Source organism: Candoia aspera, chromosome 3, assembly GCF_035149785.1.
Source record: "Candoia aspera isolate rCanAsp1 chromosome 3, rCanAsp1.hap2, whole genome shotgun sequence".
Lineage (NCBI taxonomy): Eukaryota > Metazoa > Chordata > Lepidosauria > Squamata > Boidae > Candoia > Candoia aspera.
This window is the reverse complement of record NC_086155.1, coordinates 111127521-111153581: the sequence shown is the minus strand read 5'-3', so window position 1 is coordinate 111153581 and position 26061 is coordinate 111127521. Positions and strand designations below refer to the sequence as shown.

The 26061-nt window shown below is 46.0% G+C and overlaps 1 protein-coding gene across 7 annotated transcripts in view; it reads left to right on the top strand.

The window, feature by feature from the left end:
* The window catches only part of MTA1 (metastasis associated 1), a 148515-nt gene that overhangs the window by 86408 nt on the left and 36046 nt on the right, over positions 1 to 26061 (top strand). For 4 of the 7 annotated variants that reach the window (XM_063298594.1, XM_063298598.1, XM_063298596.1 and 1 more), the window contains exons 16-17: positions 454 to 603; positions 21050 to 21085. In XM_063298594.1, the coding sequence (XP_063154664.1) occupies positions 454 to 603; positions 21050 to 21085 (186 nt within the window). Of the gene's footprint in view, positions 1 to 453; positions 604 to 21049; positions 21086 to 26061 lie in introns of those variants that run through there. The other 3 variants (XM_063298595.1, XM_063298599.1, XM_063298601.1) reach the window with 2 other exon arrangements.

Here is a 26061-nt window from a genome sequence, read left to right as displayed (position 1 = left end):
AGGTTTAAACCAAAGAGTGAGAAAATGTTTTCTTATGAAGACTGGATGAACCATGGGAAGAGTCAGCAGTGAACCACTGAAATTGACAGTAATTGGAGCCAGATCATGACCTTGAACAAACTTGAGCTAGAGAGAAGACAGAGTCCAAACTATTTCCAGCACTGTAGGTTTACATAATCCTTTTTCTTTCAGTTATCTTTTCCTGTTTATCTCATGTGTGTGCATGCACACATCTCATGTGTGTTCATGTGTTTACAGACTCACACTCATGAACCAGATATACCAGGCCAAGAAAGGTAATTCAGGAAGAAATAACTACAGTGCAGAAGACCAGATGATACCTACATTAAATCGGGCAGCTCTTAATATTCAGATATTGTTCCCAATGTAATGTACATGAATTTACCACTGGCTTTCGCAAAATTGACCTGAGATTATGCTCTTTCCATACAGAGTCTCATCCCTGCCCTCTGAAACCTGATCCTACTAAGAGTTTATCTGGCTCCCTCAACAGCATGCCTTACAAGTTTGCTTCAATGATTAACAGTGGATCTCCAACTATCTTAGGAAAAAGATGTTATGAACAGCACAATGGGATGGATGGTAAATATTTTCTGGTGTTAAGTTTTGACATTATTTACAGTAGTTCTTAAGTTTGCAACCTAGTAGCCTCAGTAGCTTTTCATTTTTGTTAATAGAAAGTAATAATTCTATTAGAGTGATTTAATGATTTTTCTATCTGAAAATTGTTCTTTAGTGTGTAGTAATGCAAAATGATTTTGCCAAATACTTTAGAAGTTATTCATATAATCATAGAATGTTAGAAGTGAACGTAGGGATCATTTATTCCAGCCCCATGCTCAGGACACTACCACTTCTGGATCCCAGGCATAATAGCTATACAGCCTTTGTTTAACTTTGTTTAACATTCTGAGCAGCCTGTTCTATTGTTGACCACTTGTTAGCCGAATTTCTTCTCAATATCCAACCAAAATGTACTTAAATCGTGTCTCATAGAACAGTTCTGTTCCATCTTCTTTATAACAGCCCCAGCAGAAGAGAATATATGTAGCTCAGGGTTGAACTGTGGAGTCCTTTGTGCTCTCTGAGCTTGGTTGTTTGCTTGCAGACATTTCATTACCCGACTCGGTAACATCATCAGTGCTAGTGAGTGTGGGGTTTGCTCCCTGTTTATATACTTGCCCTGCCGGTGTTGGTGGGAATATGGTTTTCTTCTTGGTAGTTTCTTGATTACGGTATTGTTTTCTGCTTGAATTTTTGTCTGGTATTAATCCCTGCTTATCTTGGTGTTGGTTGCTGGAGGCCATATTTAAAGATGGCGCTGAGTCGGTATGTGTGTTTAAAATGGGTGTGGTTTGTTGGAAGGTTTTATTATGTTGTGGAGGGTTAGAGATTTGGAGATTCGGACTGTATGGTAGAGGAGTTTCTTGGGGTCGCTTCCCGACTGGACCAAACTGGATTGGTTTTCCATCTGGCCCATGCGGTTTCTAATTCTTGCTGGGCTGTTTGGCGGCTTGGAATGGGATTGCATGTGGTGTCCAGGGCCCATTCCCTTACCTGCATCTGCAGCTGGATCACGGCTTGGAGAACTGGCCTTGGGGGATTGGAGCCAGTGGCGGCAGCTGGATTGTGGGACTGCCAGGAATGTGGATTGGCAACCTTGCACGGGAAGTGCTCCAAGCATTTTGCATCAGGTGGCAGCACGGTGATGGGAAGGAAGCCAGCACTGACGACAGAGGAAGCCCCTACTAGCCTGCAGAAGGGACTGTGCTGGGGAGCAAGAAGACGAGGAGGACGATGCTGCTGGAGTGTGGATGAGGGCTATCTTTTTCTATCAGTTGCGTGGAGGTGAAGGATTTTGCTGTGGCGGAGGCAGGGCTGGACCAGGCTGGTTGCAACTGCCGGGGGCCTGTAGCTGCAGTTCCTTCCCCCATGCGGGTGGGTAGCCATTTTGCCTCCCCCTTGGCTGAGAGTTGGAAGGTGCTGTTAATAGCTATCCTCATGAACTGTTCTCAGTCAGTAGTCATCATGACCCAAGAGGACTTGATTGAAAGGACTGTAATTGAAATGGTTAGTAAAGCTGGAAGCTAGGTTGTTCCCTGTGACTCTGTCTTCCTGCCCATGGGTGAGAGCTGGGAAAGGGTTTTTTTAATCACTGAGATTGTTTAAGTGGGGCCTAAGCAGTCTGGTGAAAGGAGACTGGCTTATGTCATGGTATGGTTTGTGGATGGGGGGATGAGGAGAAGTGGCCCTTGATTAGCTGGAGGTGCTGAGTGCTGATTATTGTAGAAGTGCCTCAGGCATTAAGGAACCCTTATTGGTGGATTGTAGGTTATGTGTGAGGTGGGGTGTGTGGGCCTGGGCATGGACCTTGATGGACAGGGGAGGGGGGAGGGCTCTGAAGGGATGAGGACAGGCTATAACATCTCAGTAGTGATGGGTAGAGGGAGAAATGGCAAGAGACGAAGGGCAAGGCATTTACAAGGAATAGGCCACAGGTATATTGTTCCTGTGGCACATTCCAGCCCCTCAAACTCACTCCCGGGCCCCAGATGGCAGACTTTCAAGGCCCTGGGTTGTCGGCTGCTGCTACTGAATGCCAGATCAATATGTAATAAGGCCACCCTCATCCATGATCTGATCATGGATGAGAAAGCTGATATGATGTGTATTACGGAGACCTGGCTGGGAGAGGAAGGGGAAGTCCCCCTTTCTGAGGTGTGCCCAGCTGGTTTCTGGGTGTGGCACCAGCCGAGATCCCAGGGTAGGGGTGATGGGGTGGCGGTAGTCATCTGAGATACTTGGGAGGCATCCAGGGGCACTGCTCCTCAGATTGCTGGGTGCAACACCGTTTGTTAAGTTGGGCACTAAGGATCAATTGGGACTGTTGCTAACAGACCAGCCTTCCTGCTGCGTAGCAACCTCCCTGCCTGAACTTCTTGACTCCATGGCCAGGTTGGCAGTGGAGTTCTCCAGGCTTATGGTCTTGGGGGACTTCAACTTGCCATCCCTGGGCACGGGGTCTGAGGTAGCTCGGGAGTTCATAGCCACCATGACAGCCATGGGCCTGTCCCAAGTCATCCAGAGCCCGACGCATAATAGTGGTCATTTGCCTTACCTGGTTTTTCTGTTGGAGCAGTGGCAGAGTGTTCTAAAATTGGGGGAGGTATTGGTTTCTCCTCTGTCATGGTCAGATCACTTCCTGGTGAGCCTCCAATTCTCTGGTGCCACCCCCCTCCACAGGGAGGCTGGGCCTATTAGATCGGCCCACCCCAGGTGAGTGATGGACCCAGTTGTGTTTCAGAGGGAGCTTGGGGCTGTTCTGGGAAGTCTGCACGGTCCAACCAAAGCCTTGGTGGCTGAATGGAATGAGAGAGCAGCTGTGACTTTGGATCTAATCGCACCTGAGTGGCCTCTCTGTGCCCATGGCTCCTGTAGCTCCCCATGGTATACAGAAGAGCTGAGGAAGCTTAAGAGAGCTAAGAGACGCCTAGAATGCCGCTGGTGGAAGATGGGGAGCAAAGACAATTGAATATGAGCTAGAGCCGCTATTACAGCCTACCTTGTGGCGGTAAGGCTGGCGAAACGTGGTTATTTGTCCACTCTTATTGTGTCCACAGACTGTTGCCCAGCAGCCCTATTTCAAGTGACCTGGTCCCTCCTTGGATAAAGTAATACCAGGTTTCACCTACAGGGTTGCTGTGAGGAATATGCTGCGCATCTAGCAGATAAAGTCACTTGTATTTGCTTTATGTTGGACTCCAGCTTTATGGCAGCACCAGTAGAGGCTACTCTGGGGGGAGTTTGATCCTGTTGCAGCTGAGGTAGTGGGCAGGGCCCTTGCAGCTGCTAGTTCACCCACCTCTGTAGTAGATCCATGTCCCTCCTGGCTGGTTAAGGCTGCCCGGGAGGAGGCACATGATTGGTCTGCGAGTGGTTAATGATTCCTTGAGGGAGGGGGTGGTTCCATTGGCTCTTAAAGAGTTGGTGGTGCGCCCTCTCCTCAAGGGGCCATCACTTGACCCAACCAGTCTGGATAGTTTTCTTCCAGTTTCCAACCTCCCCTTTTTAGGGAAGGTTGTGGAGAGAGTGGTTGCATGGCAGCTGCAGAGGACTCTGGATGAAGCGGATTATCTGGATCCTTTTCAGTCAGGGTTCAGGCTGGGTTACAGGACTGATACTGCATTGATCACACTCTTAGATGACCTCTTGTGGGAGCGGGATGGGGCAGTGCGACCATCCTCGCTCTTCTTGACCTCTCTGTGGCCTTTGGTATCCGGTATCCTTCTGGACTGGCTTTGAGAGTTGGGGTGGGCAGCACAGTGTCACAGTGGTTCTCCTCCTTCCTCCGGGGTCAGATCCAGTTGGTGTTGATGGGGAGAGGTCCAGCCCATGTCCCCTGCTTTGTGGGGTGCCTCGGCTCGGTTCTCTCCCTTCTCTTATTTAACATCTACCTGAGGCTGCTGGAGGAAGTGATCCGATGGTTTGGGGTGAGGTATCATCAATATACTGATGATACTTAGCTTTATATCTCCACCCTGGGCCACCTGAGTGATGCTGTGGAAGTCCTGTCCCAGTGCCTGGAGGCTGTAAGGGCCTGGTTGGGATGCAATGGGCTTCAACTCAACCCAAGCAAGCAAGACTGAGTGGTTTGGGGTATGTGGGCCTTCTGGTGACAAGGTTTTTCCATCATTGGTCCTGGATGGGGTTGTACTGCCCCAGACAGACCTAGCGCGCAATCTTGTAGACTTAACGGCTCCTGCTTGAAGAGCAGGTGGCAGCTGTGGCTAGGAGAGCCTTTGTACACTTTGCATTGTGTGCCAATTGCACCCATTCCTGGACCGAGAATCTGTGCTCACAGTCACTTATGCCCTCGTGTCCTCCTGTCTGGATTACTGCAATACACTCTACATGGGGCTATCCTTGAAGAGCATTTGGAAGCTTCAACTGGTACAGAATGCGGCTGCATGGGCAGTAAATGGTGTCGGATATTCGACACATGTAACACCACTACTAAGTGAGCTGCATTGGTTGCCATGGTGCTTCTGGGTGCAATTCAAGGTGTTGATTGTCACCTTTAAAGCCCTTTATGGCTTGGGGCCGGGTTACCTAAGGGACCAAGTTGTTTCTACCCAGTTGTTTCTACCCGTCCAATTCGGTCTGGTAGGTTGGATATGCTATGAGTCCCATCAGCCAAGGAATATTCCTGAGGGCAGGCGTGCCTCCTCTGCTGTAGCACCTTCCCTCTGGAATATTCTCCCTTCAGTGATCAGGATGTCCCTGACCCTGTTGGCCTTTCGTAAGGCCATGAAGACCTAGTTATGTGCCCAGGCCTGGGGCCCTGAGTGTGTTAATGGCCCCATTGCTTGGCTATATTAACATCCATGCATTGTTTACTTGGTGACCATATATATTTATTTTGTATTTTTAATTGTTTTAATTATTTTGTTTTATAATTTTTATGATTGTAAGCCATCCAGAGTCATTTGTTGAGATGGGTGGCTATAGACATTAAATAAATAAATATGTTCTGGTCTTTTTGTTTCCTTTTTAGTTTTTTTATTGTCTCTTTTGAATGGTGTGTAAATGTGGTTTGCTTTATGTGTTTATTGATAGCTGATTTGTCTAAATGCCAAACTTCTAGGAATTCCCTAGCATTTTTGGATTTAGCTTGGTCTAGGATGCTCACAGTTTCCCAGTTGAAAGTATGGTTGAGTGTCCATGTGCTGCAAGATTAAGGACTTTTCATTGTGTCTTCTGACTGCTAGTTGGGGTGGATGGATGCTCTCTGCTAGTCTTCTGCCTGTCTGTCCTACACAGTGGCTGCTACAGTCACTGTGTGATGTAGATGACTCCTGTTTTTTCTTCTTGGGCTACTGGGTCTTTTGGTTAAGATGTTTTGGAGGGCTTTAGTTGGTTTTTGTGTTATGGTGATTGTCTGTTGGTTGTTTCTGAGATGTTTTTGATGTATGGCAGTGTTATCCTTTTCATAGCTTGTGTTGGTTGGCTATAGTGGGTTGAGTGGTCAGACACTTTTTGATAAAGTTGTGTGGGTATCCATTTTGTTGGAAGATGTTGTATAGGCGGTCTGTTGCCTTTTTCTGGTGTTCTGGGTTGCTGCAGTGCATTAGTGCTCATCTGACTAATGTACTTACACAGCTCCTCTTGTGGTAGGTTGGTTTGTTACTTTGGTAATGAAGCACTCTTCAAAGGAATAAAATTCACAAGGGAAGAAGAAAACAAAAACACACTACCCTTCCCGGATATTCTCATCAGCGGAGGAAACGGCAGCAAATTAGAAATGCAAGTCTATCAAAAAAACAACTCACCCTTACCAGGTGCTCCAACCAAGCTCAGAAAGCACCAAGGACTCCAAAGTTATAACAACCCTTCATGTACTTGGACAACTTAACTGGTGTCAGGCTCAAGTTTGGAAAAGGCAGTTAGTACACTTATTAAATGTGATTCAAACTGCCAAGGTAATTGATATGAGGCTGTTAATGGTGGCATCAGTTAACAACATTTTGGTGGCATTTCTTTGGGGGATTCTTTGGACAGTGAGCTAGTTAGAGAGATCATTCTGTCTGTCTGTCTGTCTGTCGTAATTTCTATGGCCACCCATCTTATGAAAAGTGACTCTGGGCGGCATACAACAATGCAATAAAACAGTAGATATATAAAACAAACATTATCTAAAACCATTATAATAATTATTAAAAAGCATTAAAAACTATAAAAGCAGTATTAAAACAGAGAAAAGAAAATGATACATAAAGGGATGTTAATAATGATCCAGATCCACCTCCATTGTCCTTATGACTCTGATTATAGTTCCTTACCTAAGGCCAGTCCTCTCTCACACAAATTAATTTGTGTACACCTCCTCACCAGCAATCAACACCCAGATATGCAAAAATCAACACCAGGATCAACACCAGATGAACAATCGAACAGCACAATATATCCTAATCAAGGAACTATTAACTCAGGCAATCAACCAAGCAGCAAACAACAGCCCAATCAAAGAACTCCTAAGGAGAGAACAACACCCCCACCAACACAAGCAGGGCAAACCAATATATATAAACAGAAAGCAAGGCCCTCTCCCTGTTTGCACTGAAGATGTTGCCTACTGTGGCAATGAAACGTCTGCAAGAAAACAACAAGGCTCAGAGAGCACCAAGGACTTCACAAATTAATTTCTAATGCTAATGCCTGAGGTATTCTTCCTTCTGGTCAAGTTAGCTATGGTAGCCTTTATTCTTCACTGTCCCTGTTTTTGTGGCAAAACTGGGCAGCTTTTTTTCAACTCCCAGTTGCTCAATTAACCATTAGGTGATAGCATCTGCCAGCCAAGTATGTCTCCTGATGTACAATTTTTTTTAGGGAAGATGGGTCAAAGCAGATAGCAGCTCCTAGTCAACTTTGGTTGATCTAGAAGGAGATAAGTAGAGCTGTATCTGATTAGTACCTGGATGACTACCAGGAAATCACTAGACTGGGAAATTGAAAAATCCTGGAAGAAAACACACACACACACACACACACACATATATATATATATATGTAACTTTCCCTTTATTCTCTTTCAGGGTAAGCAACTTTATGCAAAGTGCAGAATAGAAGTAAGAAAAAGTAAGCCTACGAAATCGAAATAATTCAGTAAAAAAAGAAAAGGAAATTCAGTTAAATCTAGTTTACACCAACACCTTTCACTATCCTTCCCATATACTTCTATTCTTACTTCCACCATTTCCATGCTCTGCCTCACACATCAACTCTTTAAACTCTCTCTCTTTGAGGATCTCATCAGTTCCACCCAAACATGACATTCTCTGTCTTCCTCCTCCTTTCAATTGATTCATTCTCTTTTTGTGACTGAGTCCTCATTCAGTTTCTCTATACAAACACATTACTTCAGTGTACTTCTTTTGTAGTGGTCACTCATTTTTGTATTCAATCCACCTTCATTCCATACCCATTTGTTCTTAGCCATGTCTCTTCTTGCTTTACCACACAATGTTCTTAAGTAAGCCATTCCCAATGCATCCAGTTTTTACATTTCTCCTGACATTCCCAATTCTCACTTCCATTTAACAAAGAGAACAGAAGCCATTCTTGAACCTCGAACCAGGCCACATACTACATTTCTACCAATATTTGCACACCTCAGAATTTTCTGATTAATTTGCCCATTTTTAGTAAACATTCTACCAAAGTATATAAATTATCTGTCTGCTCTGATTTTTGCCACACGTGTACAACTTGAAATAGTTTGTTCACACAAATTGGTACTGTATCAAAAGTGAAAAATAGACAGCTAGTATTTTTCTTTTTATAATAGGGATTTTACAACATGACTCTACAACCAAATTACTTTATGTAGTTGTTGTTTATTCGTTTAGTTGCTTCCGACTCTTCGTGACTTCATGGACCAGCGCACGCCAGAGCTTCCTGTCAGTCGTAAACACCCCCAGCTCCCCCAGAGACGAGTCCGTCACCTCTAGAATATCATCCATCCACCTTGCCCTTGGTCGGCACCTCTTCCTTTTGCCCTCCACTCTCCCTAGCATCAGCATCTTCTCCAGGGTGTCCTGTCTTCTCATTGTGTGGCCAAAGTATTTCAGTTTTGCCTTGAATATCATTCCCTCAAGTGAGCAGTCTGGCTTTATTTCCTGGAGGATGGACTGGTTTGATCTTCCTGCAGTCCAAGGCACTCTCAGAATTTTCCTCCAACACCACAGTTCAAAAGCATCTATCTTCCTTCTCTCAGCCTTCCTTACGGTCCAGCTCTCGCAGCCATATGTTACTACAGGGAACACCATTGCTTTAACTATGCAGACCTTTGTTGTCAGTGTGATGTCTCTGCTCTTAACTATTTTATCGAGAGTTGTCATTGCTCTTCTCCCAAGGATTAAGCGTCTTCTGGTTTCCTGGTTGCAGTCAGCATCCGCAGTAATCTTCACACCTAGAAATACAAAGTCTTTCACTGCTTCTACATTTTCTCCCTCTATTTGCCAGTTATCAATCAAGCTGGTTGCCATAATCTTGGTTTATTTGAGCTTTAGCTACAAGCCAGCTTTTGCACTTCTTTCACCTTCATCATAAGGCTCCTCAGTTCCTCTTTGCTTTCAGCCATCAAAGTGGTATCATCTGCATATCTGAGATTGTTAATGTTTCCTCCAGCGATTTTAACTCCAACCTTGGATTCCTCAAGCCCAGCTTGTCACATGATGTGTTCTGCGTACAAGTTGAATAGGTAGGGTGAGAATATACAGCCCTGCCATACTCCTTTCTCAATCTTAAACCAGTCCGTTGTTCCGTGGTCTGTTCTTATTGTTGCTACTTGGTCGTTATACAGATTCTTCAGGAGGCAGACAAGATGACTTGGTATCCCCCTACCACTAAGAATTTGCCACAATTTGTTATGGTCCACACAGTCAAAGGCTTTAAAATAATCAATAAAACTGAAATAGATGTTTTTCTGAAACTCCCTGGCTTTTTCCATTATCCAGCAGATATTGGCAATTTGGTCCCTAGTTCCTCTGCCTTTTCTAAACCCAGCTTCTACATCTGGCAATTCTTCCTCCATGAATTGCTGAAGTCTACCTTGCAGGATCTTGAGCATTACCTTACTGGCATGTGAAATGAGTGCCACTGTTCGATAGTTTGAACATTCTTTAGTGTTCCCCTTTTTTGGTATGGGGATATAAGTTGATTTTTTCCAGTCTGATGGCCATTCTTGTGTTTTCCAAATTTGCTGGCATATAGCATGCATTACCTTGACAGCATCATCTCGCAAGATTTTGAACAATTCAGCTGGGATGCCGTTGTCTCCTGCTGCCTTGTTATTAGCAATGCTTCTCAAGGCCCATTCAACCTCACTCTTCAAGATGTCTGGCTCTAGCTCACTGACCACACCGTCAAAGCTATCCCCAATATTGTTGTCCTTCCTGTACAGGTCTTCCATATATTCTTGCCACCTTTTCTTGATCTCTTCTCCTTCTGTTAGGTCCTTGCCATCTTTGTTTTTGATCATGCCCATTTTTGCCTGGAATTTACCTCCGATGGTTCTAATTTTCTGGAAGAGGTCTCTTGTCCTTCCTATTCTATTGTCTTCTTCCACTTCTGTGCATTGCTTGTTTAAAAATAATTCCTTGTCTCTTCTGGCTAACCTCTGGAATTTTGCATTTAATTGGGCATATCTCCCCCTATTGCTGTTGCCTTTTGCTTTCCTTCTTTCTTGGGCTACTTCTAGTGTCTCAGCAGGCAGCCATTTTGCCTTCTTGGTTTTCTCTTTCTTTGGGATGTATTTTGTTGCCGCCTCCTGAACAATGTTGCCAACTTCTGTCCAGAGTTCTTCCGGGACCCTATCTACTAAGTCCAGTCCCTTAAATCTATTCTTCACCTCCACTGCCTATTCCTTAGGAATATTAGTGAGCTCATATCTAGCTGTTCTGTGGGTCTTCCCTAATCTCTTTAGTCTGATCCTAAATTGTGCAAGAAGAAGTTCGTGATCTGAACTACAGTCAGCTCCAGGTTTTGTTTTTACGGACTGTATAGATGTCTGCCACCTTTGGCTGCAAAGGATGTAGTCAATCTGATTTCGGTGTTGTCCATTTGGTGAAGTCCATGTATAAAGCCATCTCTTAGGTTGTTGGAAGAGAGTGTTTGTTATGCAGAGTGAGTTGTCTTGGCAAAATTCTATCAGCCTATGTCCTGCTTCATTTTGTTCTCCCAGGCCATACTTACCTGTAATTCCAGGTGTTATTTGACTGCCCACCTTAGCATTCCAGTCTCCCGTGATGAAAATAACATCTCTTTTAGGCGTGTTGTCCAGTAGGTGCTGCAGATCCTCATAGAACTGTTCTACTTCAGCTTCTTCAGCATCTGTGGTTGGGGCGTATATTTGGATCGCTGTGATGTTAGATGGCTTGCCCTGGATTCGAATTGAGATCATTCTATCGTTTTTTGTATTGTATCCAAGCACTGCTTTAGCCACTTTACTATTGATCATGAAGGCTACTCCATTTCTTCTGTGGTCCTCTAGTCCACAGTAGTGGATCTGGTGGTCATCTGATGTGAAGTGGCTCATTCCAGTCCATTTCAGTTCACTGACGCCCAAAATGTCTATCTTTAATCTTGACATCTCACCAATAACCACATCCAATTTGCTCTGGCTCATAGATCTTACATTCCAGGTTCCAATGGTGTGTTGATCCTTAGAACATCGGATTCGCCGTTCACCACCAGCACCGTCAGCCGCTAGCTGTCCTTTTGGCTTTGAGCTAGCTGCATCATCACGTCTGGGGCTAGTTGAACTCATTCTCATGCGCTGCCTACTACTGAGTAAAACACAGACACTAATTCAGGGAAGATCAGGTTCTGGTTTATTTCAGCATAGTGCATAGCTAGAAAAAGCTGAGAGTGAAGGGAGCGCGCCGGTGCGGGGTTTAAATAGCCCGCGCTGGTCAGCGCCCCCCCACCTTGGGTTGTGTCATCCCCCCAAGTCCTGTATGCTTCGTTGCCGGTAGGTGAGGGGTCGCGGGGCCCCTGCTGGTGCCTCGGGCTTCGCTCATAATCGTTTTCTTCCTCCAGCCGGTGATTGCTTTCAGCTGGGCGATATCCTTTGCGTTCCTGCTGACAGCTTCAGGTGTGCCTTGTGATCCGCCCTGTCTTTGTCGCTCTTTCTTCCCCCTTTGTGTTCTCTTGACTGGTTTTTCCGGCCGGGGTCGTTCCCTTCTCCTCGGGGTCTGTGTCTGTTGTTGTGCATCGCTTTGCTTATCTTTTAATCCCTTACTCTTTTTTCCGTGGTATTGTTATGTGTGCCGTTGTGCTGATGCATTCAGCTCAACAGTGCTCATGACATACTGCCCCCCTTTCGAATGGTAGCCCCCCCCGGCATTCCGGTTTTTTTCCGGGGGAGCTGTCAAAAGTTTTTTTTTTTTTTTTTTGTATTTCCCGCCGGAGTGCTTTCACCCCTCCCCTTGCTCCACCCTCTACCTCGTTTCCATCTTTTGGGTGTGTTCTGAGTGCGCATGCCTCAACCACACCCTGTGAGTGCGCATGCCTCGACCACACCCTGCTTGTTCTTGCTCAGTTCATCGTGAGAGGAGGCGTGGCTGGTCAGGTGCTATTTCAGCTCCAGGTAGGATCCTTATCTTTTTGTTTTGTTGATTGTTTAGTTTGATGTTCGTCGTGTTGTCATGTGTGCATCCTGGCCGTTTGCCCCCCGGCGATGCACCTATGACCAATCTTCGCTTTCCAGTGGGCCCGGAGAGGGTGGGGGGAGGGTGAGTCTCAGGGGGGAGGAGGTCTACTCAAGTCGCAGGCTTGGGGGGTCCCTTCCCCTGGGGGCGACGCAGGTGGGGGGGGAGGCCCGAGGGGGGAAGTGTGTCCTAGGGGCCGGTTCGGCTGGGTGCCCCTTTGGTTTGTCGAGGTACGTCGTGTGGAATGCTCGGGTCAGGTCCGGTGCCTTGACGTGTTGAGCCGCTACCCATTCTGGGTGGGGGAAGTGTTTCCATTTCACTAAATAGTATAGTGTGCCCCGTTGACGGTGGGAATCGAGTATTTCTTTTACTTCGAAATGTTGTTGGCCGTCGATCATCACTGGGGAGGGCAGAGGCGTGCTTGGGTGCCATCGGGAGGTGGTTGCTGGTTTCAGGAGGCTGCTGTGGAATACCGGGTGGAGTCTCCTTAGATTGTGCGGCAGGTCCAGGCGTACTGCCACCGGGTTCACTATCTGTGTTACTCGAAGCGGCCCGATATACTTAGGCCCCAGTTTCTTCGAGGGTTGAGGTGATTTCATGAATTTGGTGGATAGGTAGACCATATCCCCTGCCTGGAATGTTGGTTGCTGGCGCCGGTGCTTGTCGGCCTGTTCTTTCTAGGCAGACTGTGCTTCCTTCAGCGCTGCCGTGATTATTGGCCATGATTCCGCTATCTTCCGTCCCCAGTCGCCTGCGCCCACTTGGGGTCCCGGGGCTTGTGGTAGCTCTGGTATGGGTACGAACTCGCGCCCGGAGACTACTTCGAACGGGGTTTTCCCTGTACTCGTGTGAACGGCGTTATTGTATGCGACTTCTGCAAACGGAAGCAGGTCGACCCAGTCGTCTTGGTGGTAATTGGTATATGAGCGTATGAATTGTTCTAGTGTGGCATTGAGGATCTCTGTGGCTCTGTCCGTCTGGGGATGCCAGGCTGTAGATAGGGCTTGTTGGGTCCCAATCAGTTTTAGAAAAGCCCGCCAGAATTTCGAGGTGAATTGTGTGCCCCTGTCGGTCACCACGCGTACGGGACATCCGTGTAACCTGTACACGTGTACAAGGAAAAGTTTAGCCAGCTGCTGGGCAGACGGGACTGATGAGCAGGGGATGAAGTGTGCTTGTTTAGAAAAGTAGTCTTTCACCACCCAAATGGTTGTTTTCTTCTGGCTGGGTGGTAGATCTACTATAAAATCCATGGAGATTTCCTCCCATGGTCAGGAGGGCTCCGCCACCGTTTGTAGGAGTCCCGGGGGCTTACCCGGTGCCCGTTTGGTCATAGTGCATATCGGGCAGGATGCTACGTAGGCCTTCACGTCCCGTCTCAATGCGGGCCACCAGAATTGTCGTCGTGTTAGGTGCAGGGTCTTTAGAAACCCGAAGTGTCCCGCTTGTTTGCTGTCGTGTGATCTGCGCAGGATTGCCTGGCGCTGCGAGTCCGGGACATATATTCTGCCTTCCCCCCATGCTAAGTCCTGTTCCATTGTCACCTTGTCGGGGTTTGCTAGTAGCCAGGGGTCGGTTTTGAGGGCGGCAGTGAGGTCCACGCGTATTCCTCCTGGCAGTCGCGGGTGGCGCCGTCTGTTCGCTGGTTGGCTTGCCGTCGGTTGAGACGTGGGGTTGAGCTGTTTCTGAGCGCTGCTTCGGGTGGTCACTGCCATCCCCAGCTGGGAGGCGGATAGGACCGTCCCAGTCATATCTGGGATGGGCTCTTCGTCTTGGGGCAGTCGGGAGAGGGCGTCAGCCAGGAAGTTCTTTTTGCCCGGCATGAACTTCAGTTGAAAGTTAAAGCGGCTGAAGAATTGGGCCCATCTGACCTGTTTCGGGCTGAGACGTCTGGGCGTCCGGAGGGCCTCGAGGTTCCGGTGGTCTGCCCAGACCTCAAATGGTTGGGTGGCTCCTTCCAGTAGATGCCTCCATGTTTCTAGCGCTGATTTTACCGCGAACGCTTCCTTCTCCCATACGTGCCAGCGCCTTTCCGTCTCCGAGAATTTCCTTGACAGGTAGGCGCATGGCTTCAGGATTCCTGTAGGGTCCTTTTGGAGCAGTATAGCCCCCAGGGAGAAGTCTGAGGCATTGGCTTGGACCACGAACGGCTGTTCTGGGTCTGGATGTGCGAGGATTGGCTCCATTGTGAACAGAGCTTTCAGTATGTTGAACGCTGTCTGACACGCGGGAGTCCAATTTAGTACTGTCCCTGGGTTCTTGGCTCGCCGTGTGACCCCAACTCCTTTAGTTTTGAGGAGGTCTGTTAGGGGGAGGGCTATCTCCGCGAACCCCCGTGCGAATGACCTGTAGAAGTTCGTGAAGCCGAGGAAGCTTTGAAGTTGGCGCCTGTTACGTGGGCGTTCCCAATTCACCACCGCCTCGACTTTTCGGGGTCCATTTCTATGCCTTCGCCGGAGATTCGGTACCCCAGGTAGTCTAGGCGTGCTTTATGGAATTCGCACTTAGATGGTTTGGCATAGAGTTTCGCCCTTCTTAGCTTCTCGAGGACTTGCCTGACTAGGGTTACGTGTTCTTCGTGCGTCTGGGTGTAGATGAGGACGTCATCTATGTAAACTAGTACCCCTTTGAACAGGTGTTCATGCAGTACCTCATTGATGAGCTGCATGAACACTCCCGGGGCCCCCGCTAGTCCGAATGGCCGCACCTTGTACTGAAAGGCGCCTAGGGGGCAGTTGAACGCTGTTTTCCACTCGTCCCCCTCCCTGATTCGGATCCTGTAATAAGCCTCACGAAGGTCCAGTTTGGAGAATACTCTTCCCGTGGACAGGTGGGCGAGCATGTCTTTCACGAGGGGTAGGGGGTATTTATTGGATAGGGACACTGCATTGAGGCCCCGGTAGTCGGTGCAGAGCCATAAGGTGCCATCTTTTTTCTCTCGGAATAAGACGGGCGCTCCGACCGGTGAGCATGCCGGCTCTATGAAACCCCTATCCAGGTTTTTATCGATGAACTCCCGGAGGGTTGTCATCTCCTTTGGGGTCATTGAGTAAATCTTCGGCCTGGGTAAGGGGACATCGGGAAGCAGCTCAATTCTACAGTCCGTCTTGTGGTGGGGGGGTAGTTGGTCCGCCTCCTCTTCCCCGAAGACCTCTGAGAAATCAGCATATTGTTCAGGTAGGTCTTCTGGGGTTGCTGTGTTGTCCTGGGCTGCTGCCTCTGCCCGTCCCACTGTGGGGTTGATCCTGCCCGCCGGAACTGGCGCCCGGTACGCGCCGTCGTCGAATTGGAAGGTGCGGGTCTTCCAGTTAATGCGCGGGTTGTTGGTCGCGAGCCACGGTATTCCTAGTACTATGATGGGTCGCCCTATGTGGGTTACCACAAAAGATGTTCGCTCGGTGTGGGTGCCCATTTGCAGGGTGACAGGCTCGGTCTGCGTCGTGGCTGGTTTCCCTCCTGCTGTTGAGCCGTCCAGTTGGTGGAAAGCCAGCGGTGTGGGGAGGGGGAGGCAAGGCAGGTCGAGCTTGGCGACTATGTCGGGGTGGATCAGGTTCTTGGAGCACCCCGAGTCCACTAGCGCCGCAGCCGTGGTGGCTCTGTTGCCGAAGGAAAGCCTGATTGTCCCCATTATTACGGAGCTTTCGTCACTCTATGTGTTTCGCGCCCCTGTCCCACCACCTGCCTCACGGCGCGTTTTAAGGCAGGCGGGGAGCGTTTCCCGCCAGCCGGTCTGGGACTTCGGCATCCTCCCCCGCCAAGTAAGCGTCCAAGTCTTTGTCCAGTGTCGCTGTGGCTCCGGTCATCCGGTGGGGGGGGGGGCGGCGGTGGGTTAGTTGGTTTGAACGTCGTTTTCGGTGCGGGTTTGGGAGCGCTAGTTAGTGTTCGGTTGGAGAAGCAGTCTGCCGCTTTGTGCCCCATTTTCCCGCACTTCGCGCAGGGTCCGCGAGCAAACTTCTTCTTTTGGTACGTGGGACCGGCCGGCCCCAAGTGTGGCGCGGGTACCTTTGGGCTGGTGCTTGTTTTGTCCTCTGCCGTCGTCATTAAGAAAGTGCGATGAGCGTGTTCCGCTCTCCCCGCTAGGTAGATCCAGCCTTGCAGTGTCGCCGGGTCGTCCCGGTAGAGTGCCCATTGGAGTACCTCGCGGCTGAGGCCCCTTTTGAACATCTCTAGTAGGGTAGTCTCGGACCAGTCGTTAATCTTCCCTGCGAGGGCTTTAAATTCGAGGGCGTAGTCCGCTACAGTTCGTGCGCCCTGTTTGAGGGCTTGAAGCGCACTTTTAACCCTCTCCTTGGCTAGCGGGTCCTCAAAATAGTGCTTCATCTCAGTGATGAAGGCGTGGAAGTCAGAGAGGGCGGGGGAATTGGACTCGTACATTTGGACGTACCAGTCTGCCGCCCTGTCTTGCAACTTGATTGCCACGGCTGCGATTTTGTCCGCTTCAGAGTCAAAGGAGTGTTCGTGCCGCCCCATGAACTCCCTGGCGTTCGTGACGAAAAACGATAGCTTCGCGGGGTTCCCGTCGAAGAAAATGGGGAAGTCCTTTGGGGCCCTGGTGTTCGGTGGATCCCCTCTCCTCATGTCCCATCCCATGGCTTCTTCCGCCGGGGAAGCTTGCCTGTTAGCATTTGGCCTATGGGGGTGCCAAGACCCGCTCGGGGTTTGAATAGGGGTGTGTACCTGCACGGGTATGTTCATGTGAGGCATGGAGGACATCAGCGACTGCAGCATGGTCCCGAGGTCCCTTAGTTGGGCCTCCATGGCCGTGAGTCTGGCTTGCGTTTCTCGGTTCAAGGTCCGCGCCGCAGCTGTGATCGGACCGGTCGGCGTCTCCGCATAGTTGGGCCACCGGTGGGGGTCAGGCGTTCCCGTCCGCTGGTCAGCTCCCTCGACTTGGGAGCGAATCGGCTGGTTCGTCCCTCCGTCCTCCACCGCATTTGTTGCAGTTGGGCTGAAGCTCCACGCCTGTGGTTGGGGTGCGATGTGGGGCGGGGAGGTCTCCGCAGGTCTCGGGAGGTATGTTGCTCCCTCCTGTGGTCAGGTCGCCTCCGCCTCCCTCCGGGGGTGGGGCTGAAGCTCGGGATGGGCCGGGAGGGTGTCCGTGGCTCCTGGGGTCCACGTTGCCTCTGGCCTCTGTCGGTTCTCTCCACCTCTCGCCGTGCGGCTCGCCCATCCTGGCTGCGGCGCGTCGGCTCCATCGCTCTCCGCTCGTGTTCTTCTCGCCGTCTGTTCCTCCCGCGGCTCGTTGTTGTCCGGTGGGGCTTGGCGAGGCTGAGTTTATGACTCTCAGCTTTATGTCATGCGCTGCCTACTACTGAGTAAAACACAGACACTAATTCAGGGAAGATCAGGTTCTGGTTTATTTCAGCATAGTGCATAGCTAGAAAAAGCTGAGAGTGAAGGGAGCGCGCCGGTGCGGGGTTTAAATAGCCCGCGCCGGTCAGCGCCCCCCCCCACCTTGGGTTCTGTCATCCCCCCAAGTCCTGTATGCTTCGTTGCCGGTAAGTGAGGGGTCGCGGGGCCCCTGCTGGTGCCCCGGGCTTCGCTCATAATCGTTTTCTTCCTCCAGCCGGTGATTGCTTTCAGCTGGGCAATATCCTTTGCGTTCCTGCTGACAGCTTCAGGTGTGCCTTGTGATCCGCCCTGTCTTTGTCGCTCTTTCTTCCCCCTTTGTGTTCTCTTGACTGGTTTTTCCGGCTGGGGTCGTTCCCTTCTCCTCGGGGTCTGTGTCTGTTGTTGTGCATCGCTTTGCTTATCTTTTAATCCCTTACTCTTTTTTCCGTGGTATTGTTATGTGTGCCATTGTGCTGATGCATTCAGCTCAACGGTGCTCATGGCACTCATCCTCTGTTCCTCCCCAGTAGCATTTTGACCATCTTCCGACCTGGGGGTCTCATCTTCCGATGGTATACTGACGTATCTCTGGTTGTACTGATCCATTTAGTTTTCACGGCAAGAATACTGGGGTGGGTTGCCACTACCTTTCCCAGGGATCGCATTTAGTCTGACCTCTCTGTCATGACCTTCCCGTCTTGGGTGGCCCTTCACGGTTTAGCTCATGGCATCATTGAGGTGCTCAAGCTCCAGCACCACGACAAGGTAATGATCCTTTGCTGAAGACTTTATGTAGACAAGGCACCAATGGTTTCTGTGAGGGGCACCATTCCTTATTCCACAAGTAATACACAGATTTCCAATTAAACCCTATATTTGTTCTCAAGATTCTGCTGACTCCTCTGTTCTCAGGGCCCTTCCCTCCTCCCTTTTGTTTATGTGACCTAGAACATAGCAATTTTTAAAAACAAAATAACAGGACCAAGGGTTTTTGTCTGACTTTCCTTAAGCCCTACACAGAAGAAAATATAGATGCTTCCTATAGCCACTGCACCATGCTTCCCCGTGCAGATAGGCAAAAAACACATATATAATGGGAGGGGAAAGTAGATATATGCACACACAAAGACATGTACACATCCTTATTATACCCTGGGAAGAAAGTGCACATATTCAAACATATGCAGATGCAACAATAGAAACACAGATGTGTACATGCACACATAGTACACACATGCAAACACAATAAAATGTTTCCAACCCAATAAAACGTTGGAATTCTGTAAAGATGCTTGGGACTCTGTCCATCTGTCTGAACATTAGTAGGATAACTCTCCAAATACTGAACAAAACAGGACAAAATTTAGGGTCAAGGAAAAGACAGTAAAGCAAGAGTTGGAAAATGGTTCAGTTCTGGTCGGAAGCTACAGAAAACAAAATTCCAGGGGAAAAAAATCCCCCAATGTATCCTTTAAGGGAAAGGCACAACAGCTCAGACAGCTTCATTCTGAGTCCCCTTCCTCTTGATCCTGTGCCACAGAACAGAGCATATGCAGCCTGCCCTGTGCTTCTCAGCGCACACAAAATGCATGGTTGCCAAACACTACTTTGTTACACAGGAAAAAATATAGAAAATACCTGTGGCTCTTTGGGAAAAGGGTTTGAAAGAATTCTGGAAGTAATGTTCTGCATGCTTTTCCTACCTTGTTTCAACTTAAAAATCCTGGTTCTTTCAGCCAGCCTCCATGTCTCTCTGGAAGAAAATTTCCAACATTACCTTTGCCTACCTTAGAACATTTATTTGAGTTATAAGAAACAGAAATTATGGTTTCTTTAAATCTAGCTCAAAACAATAACAGAAGCCCCAAATGAGGAATCTAGGGGATCAGTAGATTTCAAACATGATTTTTCTGCCTTGTTGAGGGATAGAAGAGTTACTTAAATTTTGACAACTTCTTCCACAAAAGTGAAGAATATAGTAGGTGACTTTTCTTATTCATTCTGGGCAGGATCTATGCTGGAGCTGTTTCTGTGTAGGTGAGGCACTGTAATGATAGTATTTTTTTGCTTTTTTGCAATGTTGGAAAGAAATTATTTAAAGGGGCTTGGGTAATTGAGGTTCCTTAAGGTACCATAATATAGTTTTGAAACACAAGCACAGAGCGTTTATAAATTCATAATATTATAAATGTGGATAAAGTAGTATTAGAGAACCTGTATGTTTCTCACAGTATATAGCACTGCAATAGTGGATTCCAACTGATTCCATTTTTTTAAAGTCCATTATCTGCAATAATGCAGATCTTCAGAAGAATTAAGTTTAGATCAGCCTTCCTCAATTTTTTGATCCTGGAGGAACCCTTGAAATATTTTTCAGGCCTCGAGGAACCCCTGCACATTCAGGTTCAAATATAGGCCAGAAGTTACAAAATTATTATATTGTTTTATGGGTAGGCCTGTATATATGCATTAACAGTGTTCTTAAACTAAAAATAAAGAATGAAACTTACCTCTTTAGTGTGAAGTTGCCCAAATTTGAAATAATTTTTCAAATAAATTGTGATCCCCCAGGGAACCCCTAGTGACCTTTTGTGGAACCCTAGGAACCCTGGTTGAGAAACCCTGGTTTAGATATTAAAATTTAAATATTAATTGCTGGTAAATCCCATTGCACACATTCAAAGTAAGTCTTTTTTGAAGGGAGGTTCTTGCCTGCCAAAGCCTTCCCTGCAACCCCTGCTCTTTACAGTAGGCTTTTCTGGCCCTATACGTAATGAGTGAAGGGAGTTAACACATACAGACAGGCTTAGGCCCTTTGTCCCTCCAAGATGCTGGACTCTTACCTCTGCAAATAAAATAATTGCTGATGAGTCAAATTAACTTTGGTGGACTAAGGGAATCCTGTGAATGCAGTGTATTTTAATCTCAAACTTCAAACTTGCATCAGCTGAGCAAGAGCAAAGAGTGTTTACTAGAATGAACTTGCCTCCTATGGCAAGCTGATTTTGCACACTGTGTACATCTTGCACATCACTGGTGTTTAAATTAATTCAAAACCTATGTTAACAAGTTAGGGAAAGGATGTAGAGCATGATTTCTAGACTTCTTCCCAACCTATTTATCAACAATAGCAATATGTGTGTATGTATGTGTGCATTGGAAAAGATGGGGTGAATTCCATAAGCTCCATTCTGAGTCCTGTGACCAGGAACAAGATTACTTCAAATGGAGCAGTTACCAGCATTCTGAGCAGCTGTCAGATTCCTCATCTGGCCCATTTTCAGACCTTATCTATCCTATTCGAATTATTATGCTAGCAGATTAACAGAAACCTGACCTTCTTTACATAATTCCATTCCAACTTTCCATTGGGTTGGAAAGAATAAAACTGACCTAAAAGTTGCACGAATAAAATTTGGCATTAAAATAGTATTGTATCAGCTTATTGACATAGTCTCCTTATTTTTCTGTTCACTGTGTTCTACCAGGCAACATGAAGAAGCGCCTTTTAATGCCTAGCAGGGGTAAGATCTTGAAGTTTGTTCAGGTTGTTCTAATGCAGTTTAACTTTTCTAATTTAATCTGATGGCTTTACAAGTTGTTCTGCCTGTTCATTCTTTGTTACATGTAGTGTGGTTTCATAATTTTCTATTCTTCATATACAGTACTGTACACTTAATTTCATTTTCCATGCTGTTAAAATCCAAAACTACTGTGATAATTTTCAGGTAGAATTATAATCTTCCTGAATGCATTATCTATTAGTACCCTATATTTAGACTTAATATACTGACTTATACAGCTAACTCTGAATTTTTGGGTGAGGCCTAGGCAGACTGCCCATAGGGGATCCCACTGTTGACTGTTACTGCCTACTGTCATGTACACTCATAGACTTCTCCAAGGTAGTGCTCATTTACCGACTATTTGTTCAGCGACCAAAGTTGTGAAGGTGCTGGAAAAATAACTTGATAGCCTATTTACAACTTCACAGCATCCCTCAGTCACGTGATCACCATTACAGTCAGCACGCGTTATCCTATGCCTAATCTGTGTTTTTTTTTTTTTTCCCCATTGCAGAACAGAGAGATTGGAGAGAAAGGAATTGCAAGAAAGTAAGCTGTTTGCTCTTCTACACATCCAAAGCAATGTGACTGGGAGCTGCGGGTGCACTACACAAACAGCTTACAGTAATCTCTTTCTCTCCAATCTCCTTTGCAAATGTTCTTGAAGTATGAAAGAAGTGCCTGCTTCCCCACAGAGTACATACAAATATATTTTAAGATAGCTGAAAACATGCAAGTTTGCCAGATGAATGAGATTTCACAATCACTCTGAGATTGTCAAAAGCCCACAAAATAGTGAGATCTCACAGAGTTTTGCCATTTTAGTATATATGGATCAATAATGCCTGAACATTAAGCAGTCTTCACAGCTGAATGTGAGCAAGAGTGAATCGCTTTTACTGTTTGCTGTCCTATCTTAGGTTAGATGTCTATTTAATGAATCAAGCACAACCTTTTGCTGTTACTTCTTCACTCAGACTCCCTTTATATACTCTCAGAGTCGTTGGGAGCATATATATTTTAATAATAATAATAATAATAATATCAACAGTCAGAAGAACCCATATGAAGCTCTGATAATATTCATTGGCAATATATATAAGAATTCAGAACATCTGAAAGGAGGCAGTCACTTAACTATATTTGTAAATTGCTGTCATAATTTTTTTATCAAGTTAAACATGCCCAACTCCTTTAAACACTTTAGACCTTAGTTTCTAGATCTCATGTCATTGTGGCAGCATTTCTCTGAATTTGTTCCAGCTTTTTCATGTCCCTTTTTAAAATGCAGTGCCCAGAACAGGTCACAGAACTCCAGTTCAATCAACCCAAAATACAACAGAAATATTACAACCCATAATCTGGATATAGTACTTCTGTTAATGATCCAAAGTTGCATTGGCCTTTTTAGCTCTGGCATTATATTGCTCACTTCTATTCAGATGTGATCCACTAGTATTCCTTTATTAGTAGTCTTCTTCCTTGCACTGCCCCCAAGACAGGTCTCCCCAATCCTTTACCTATTTATCTCATTTTTCCTATTGAGAGTCAGTTCACTATACTCACCATTAAACATCATCTTGTTTGAAATGGTCCAGTGTTCATATCTGTTGAGAGCATTTTGAATTGTAATTTTGTTCTCTAATGATGTTAGTCAGTCCTTTTAGGTTAGTATCATTTGCAAATTTCTTAAACATCTCCATTCTGTTGTCTTGGTCATTAAGAAAGATGTTGAATATAATGGAGCTGAAGATAAAACTTTGCAGGATCTCATTCAGTACTTTCCTCCATGTCAAAGGAGAAGGCCTCCTACCTACAAAAGGCACTGTAGTCGTTCAGAGCGGGGCATGGCCATTTGAGCAGTTTTCTTTACGGTTCTTTGCTCTTCTCTTCATACTTTCATATATCAGTATAGAAACTATATGATTTGGTGGTGAGGTATCAGAATTGACCTATCCTCTATTGAGATGATGGGGCAGTGGCCAAGAGGCTCCATCATGGGACCTGTAATGTGGAACAACAATAATGAGGTTGCTAGCCTAACTTCCATATGGAGAGGATATTCATAATGCAGAGGCTACAATTGAAAGACACTGCTTACAAGCCTTTTGACTTTATGGGCCTGGGAAACTATTAAAAGATATATGCAGGATGTGCTCACTGTTTGGGTCAAGTGGGCCTCTTCTGTGTGGAGCAGAGGGTCCTGCAGTACAATACTTTGAATTGTTGCCAGAAACCTATTAGTAGCCAATGCAGCAACTGTAAGGCAAGTTTTATGTGAATATGGCAGGTTTGATTCACCAAATCTATGCCTCTGATTTGTATCTATTACAGCTTCCAAATGGTCTTCAAGCAGATATGATAAGTGCACGAATCACCATGGCTAAGGCCTCTTTGTCCAAGTAGGGCCACAACTAACGTATCAGCCAAATCTAAGCAAATGCCTCCCCAGCCACAGTCTCCAGTTGCCCATCTAACAATAGACATCAGCCCAAGAAGATCCCCTTGTCATGGACCTGCTTTTTCAAGGGGAGTGCCACCCCTTCACGTTATCACCAGAAAAATCTCTTCTGCACAAAACAGTAACTCCATCTAACTTGGGTTTGACTTGAACCTGTTTTGACTCATCCAGATCTGTACAGCCTCTAAGCATTAGTTCAAAAGACTTTTGCAGTATCTCCAAGTTTGACCTAGAATGAAAACAAATACATCTGAGTATCATCAGCATACTGAGGCTATTCACCTTGAACTTCCAGCAGTTACATACAGATGACAAACAGCCAGAGGAGGCAGAGGAAAAATCTAACCCTGCAGGATCCCAAAAGAGGACCTACTGGGCTGACGTCTCCTTCTCCTTCTCCACTGCCACTGACTGGTATGCCTGCTAAAGTAGGACACAACCTTTATGCAATTATTTCCTTCCTAACACTGTTCTATATATTTCTGTCTACTATAGTAAAAATCAAATTATAAAAACATACAAATTGTCTACTTTTATAATTAATAATAGTACAACCATCTTGACCCTAAGATACCTTATAAATCTTAAAAATTAAACCTTAAAAAGAAACCAATAAATCTTGATCTAAATCATTATAAAAACATAAAAAACCTCATTGTCAATCCAATTAAACATTCTCAAATTTTTTCCTAATTAATAATACTACAACAATCTCAACCTTATTAAACCTAAAAACCAAACAATTATATTATACCTCATAGATACCTTATAAATCTTAAAAATCAAACAAACATAAAGAAACCAGTAAATCTTAATCCAAATCATTAGAAAGACGTAAAATCATAAAAACGTCATTATCAATCCAATTAAGCATTCTTAAATTTTTACCCCACTTCGAAATATGTCAAAACATTTGCATATCTCCATTTTACATACAAGGCATTTTTCATACAGGAATCAAACAGCCCAACTGCCGCCCCTAAAAACTCAGCCTTCTCAGCAAAAAAAAAAAACTCCCAAAAAACAAGTTCTCTTCTCTCCCATAACATTTTCACAAAAAGCCATAACAATCCCCCAGAAAAACAACTTTCTGTGTAGTCTGCAGTTAAGATTATCATTTTAACCCCTTCAACATCAAAATGTGGTCTTCGCCTGACATTACTTCAATCTCGCTGTCAGTAAAAACACCATCTTTATCAAATTCTCCATCTTCCTCCATAACATCTTCAGCCAGATGACACACTTTAGAAATAATATCTTTCCCAATGTCCCAGATATTCTGCAGAATAGCTTGACAGCACTGTGAGAGAGTCTGGTTAAGGTGCTGGGCTAGGAACCAGGAGGCTGAGAGTTCTAGTCCCACCTTAGGCATGAAAGCTGGCTGGGTGACCTTGGGCCAGTCAGTCTCTCTCAGCCCAACTCACCTCACAGGATTGTTGTGGGGAAAATAGGAGGAGGAAGAAGTATTAGGTATGTTTACCGCCTTGAGTTATTTGTAAAATAATAAAGATGGGATAAAAAATAAATACATTAAATAAATAAATGTCTGCTTAACCTCACAGCAAAGCTCTGAAAAAATCTTGAAATCCTCCATTTGTCAGGCAGTAGATTATGGCACCCTCTAGATAATTGACTCATGCACATAGGAGTTAATGGGATAATGAAAGAGTTCTGAATGAAATTGGCAAGAGAAAGTGCTCTTACAAGTAAGTCCCAGAGAAAGTAAACAGAAAGCTGAAGATTCAAAACAGCAAATCCAGCATGTAAGAAAATATTCAATCTTTCAAATTCAGTACAAAAATAATAACAGGAAGGCAATTATAATTCTCAGTCATCCTTAATCTTTAAACAGGAAAACAAGCCAAAACTTTTAAAAATTTAATCCAAAAATAATGATAAGCACCAAGAGAGTCCGCTTCTTGATGTAGAAAGCCTCTCTTGGGGTACATGAACTTAAAAAATATATAAACTAGGTGATTTAGAAATGGGATGGCTCGACCTACTGTCCCTTTAAGGCTACAAATGCGGTGTGGAAATGATGGAGTCCCCCGCCTCCCATCATCTCTTACCAGATTGTCACGAACGCTGCAATTCTCTGGCTGCAAGACGGCGTTTTGGAAAGCAGATGGGGTGATTCTGAGTTTTTTCTTCACATGAAAAAGCTCTGGGCTCCGGGAAAAAGCCTCTCTAGCCCCCCAAAAAGTATGCATCATCAGCTCTGCCCGCAGAGCTCATGGACACAGCTGCTCAGTCAGCCATGTTCCCACCAGAAGTCCTGGAAAATACCATGGTCAATGGTATCAAACACTGTCTAGAGACCTAAAAGGTGAGAAATGGTACATTCTCCCTATCCAGGTGCCAACAAAGGTCGTCAACCAGAAACAGCCCTCCATTACTCATGCTTGATCTCCCCTAGGGTCTTGCCTGATGCAAAACCTGAAATCCAGGGACCACCCAGGTCTTGGTTATGCAT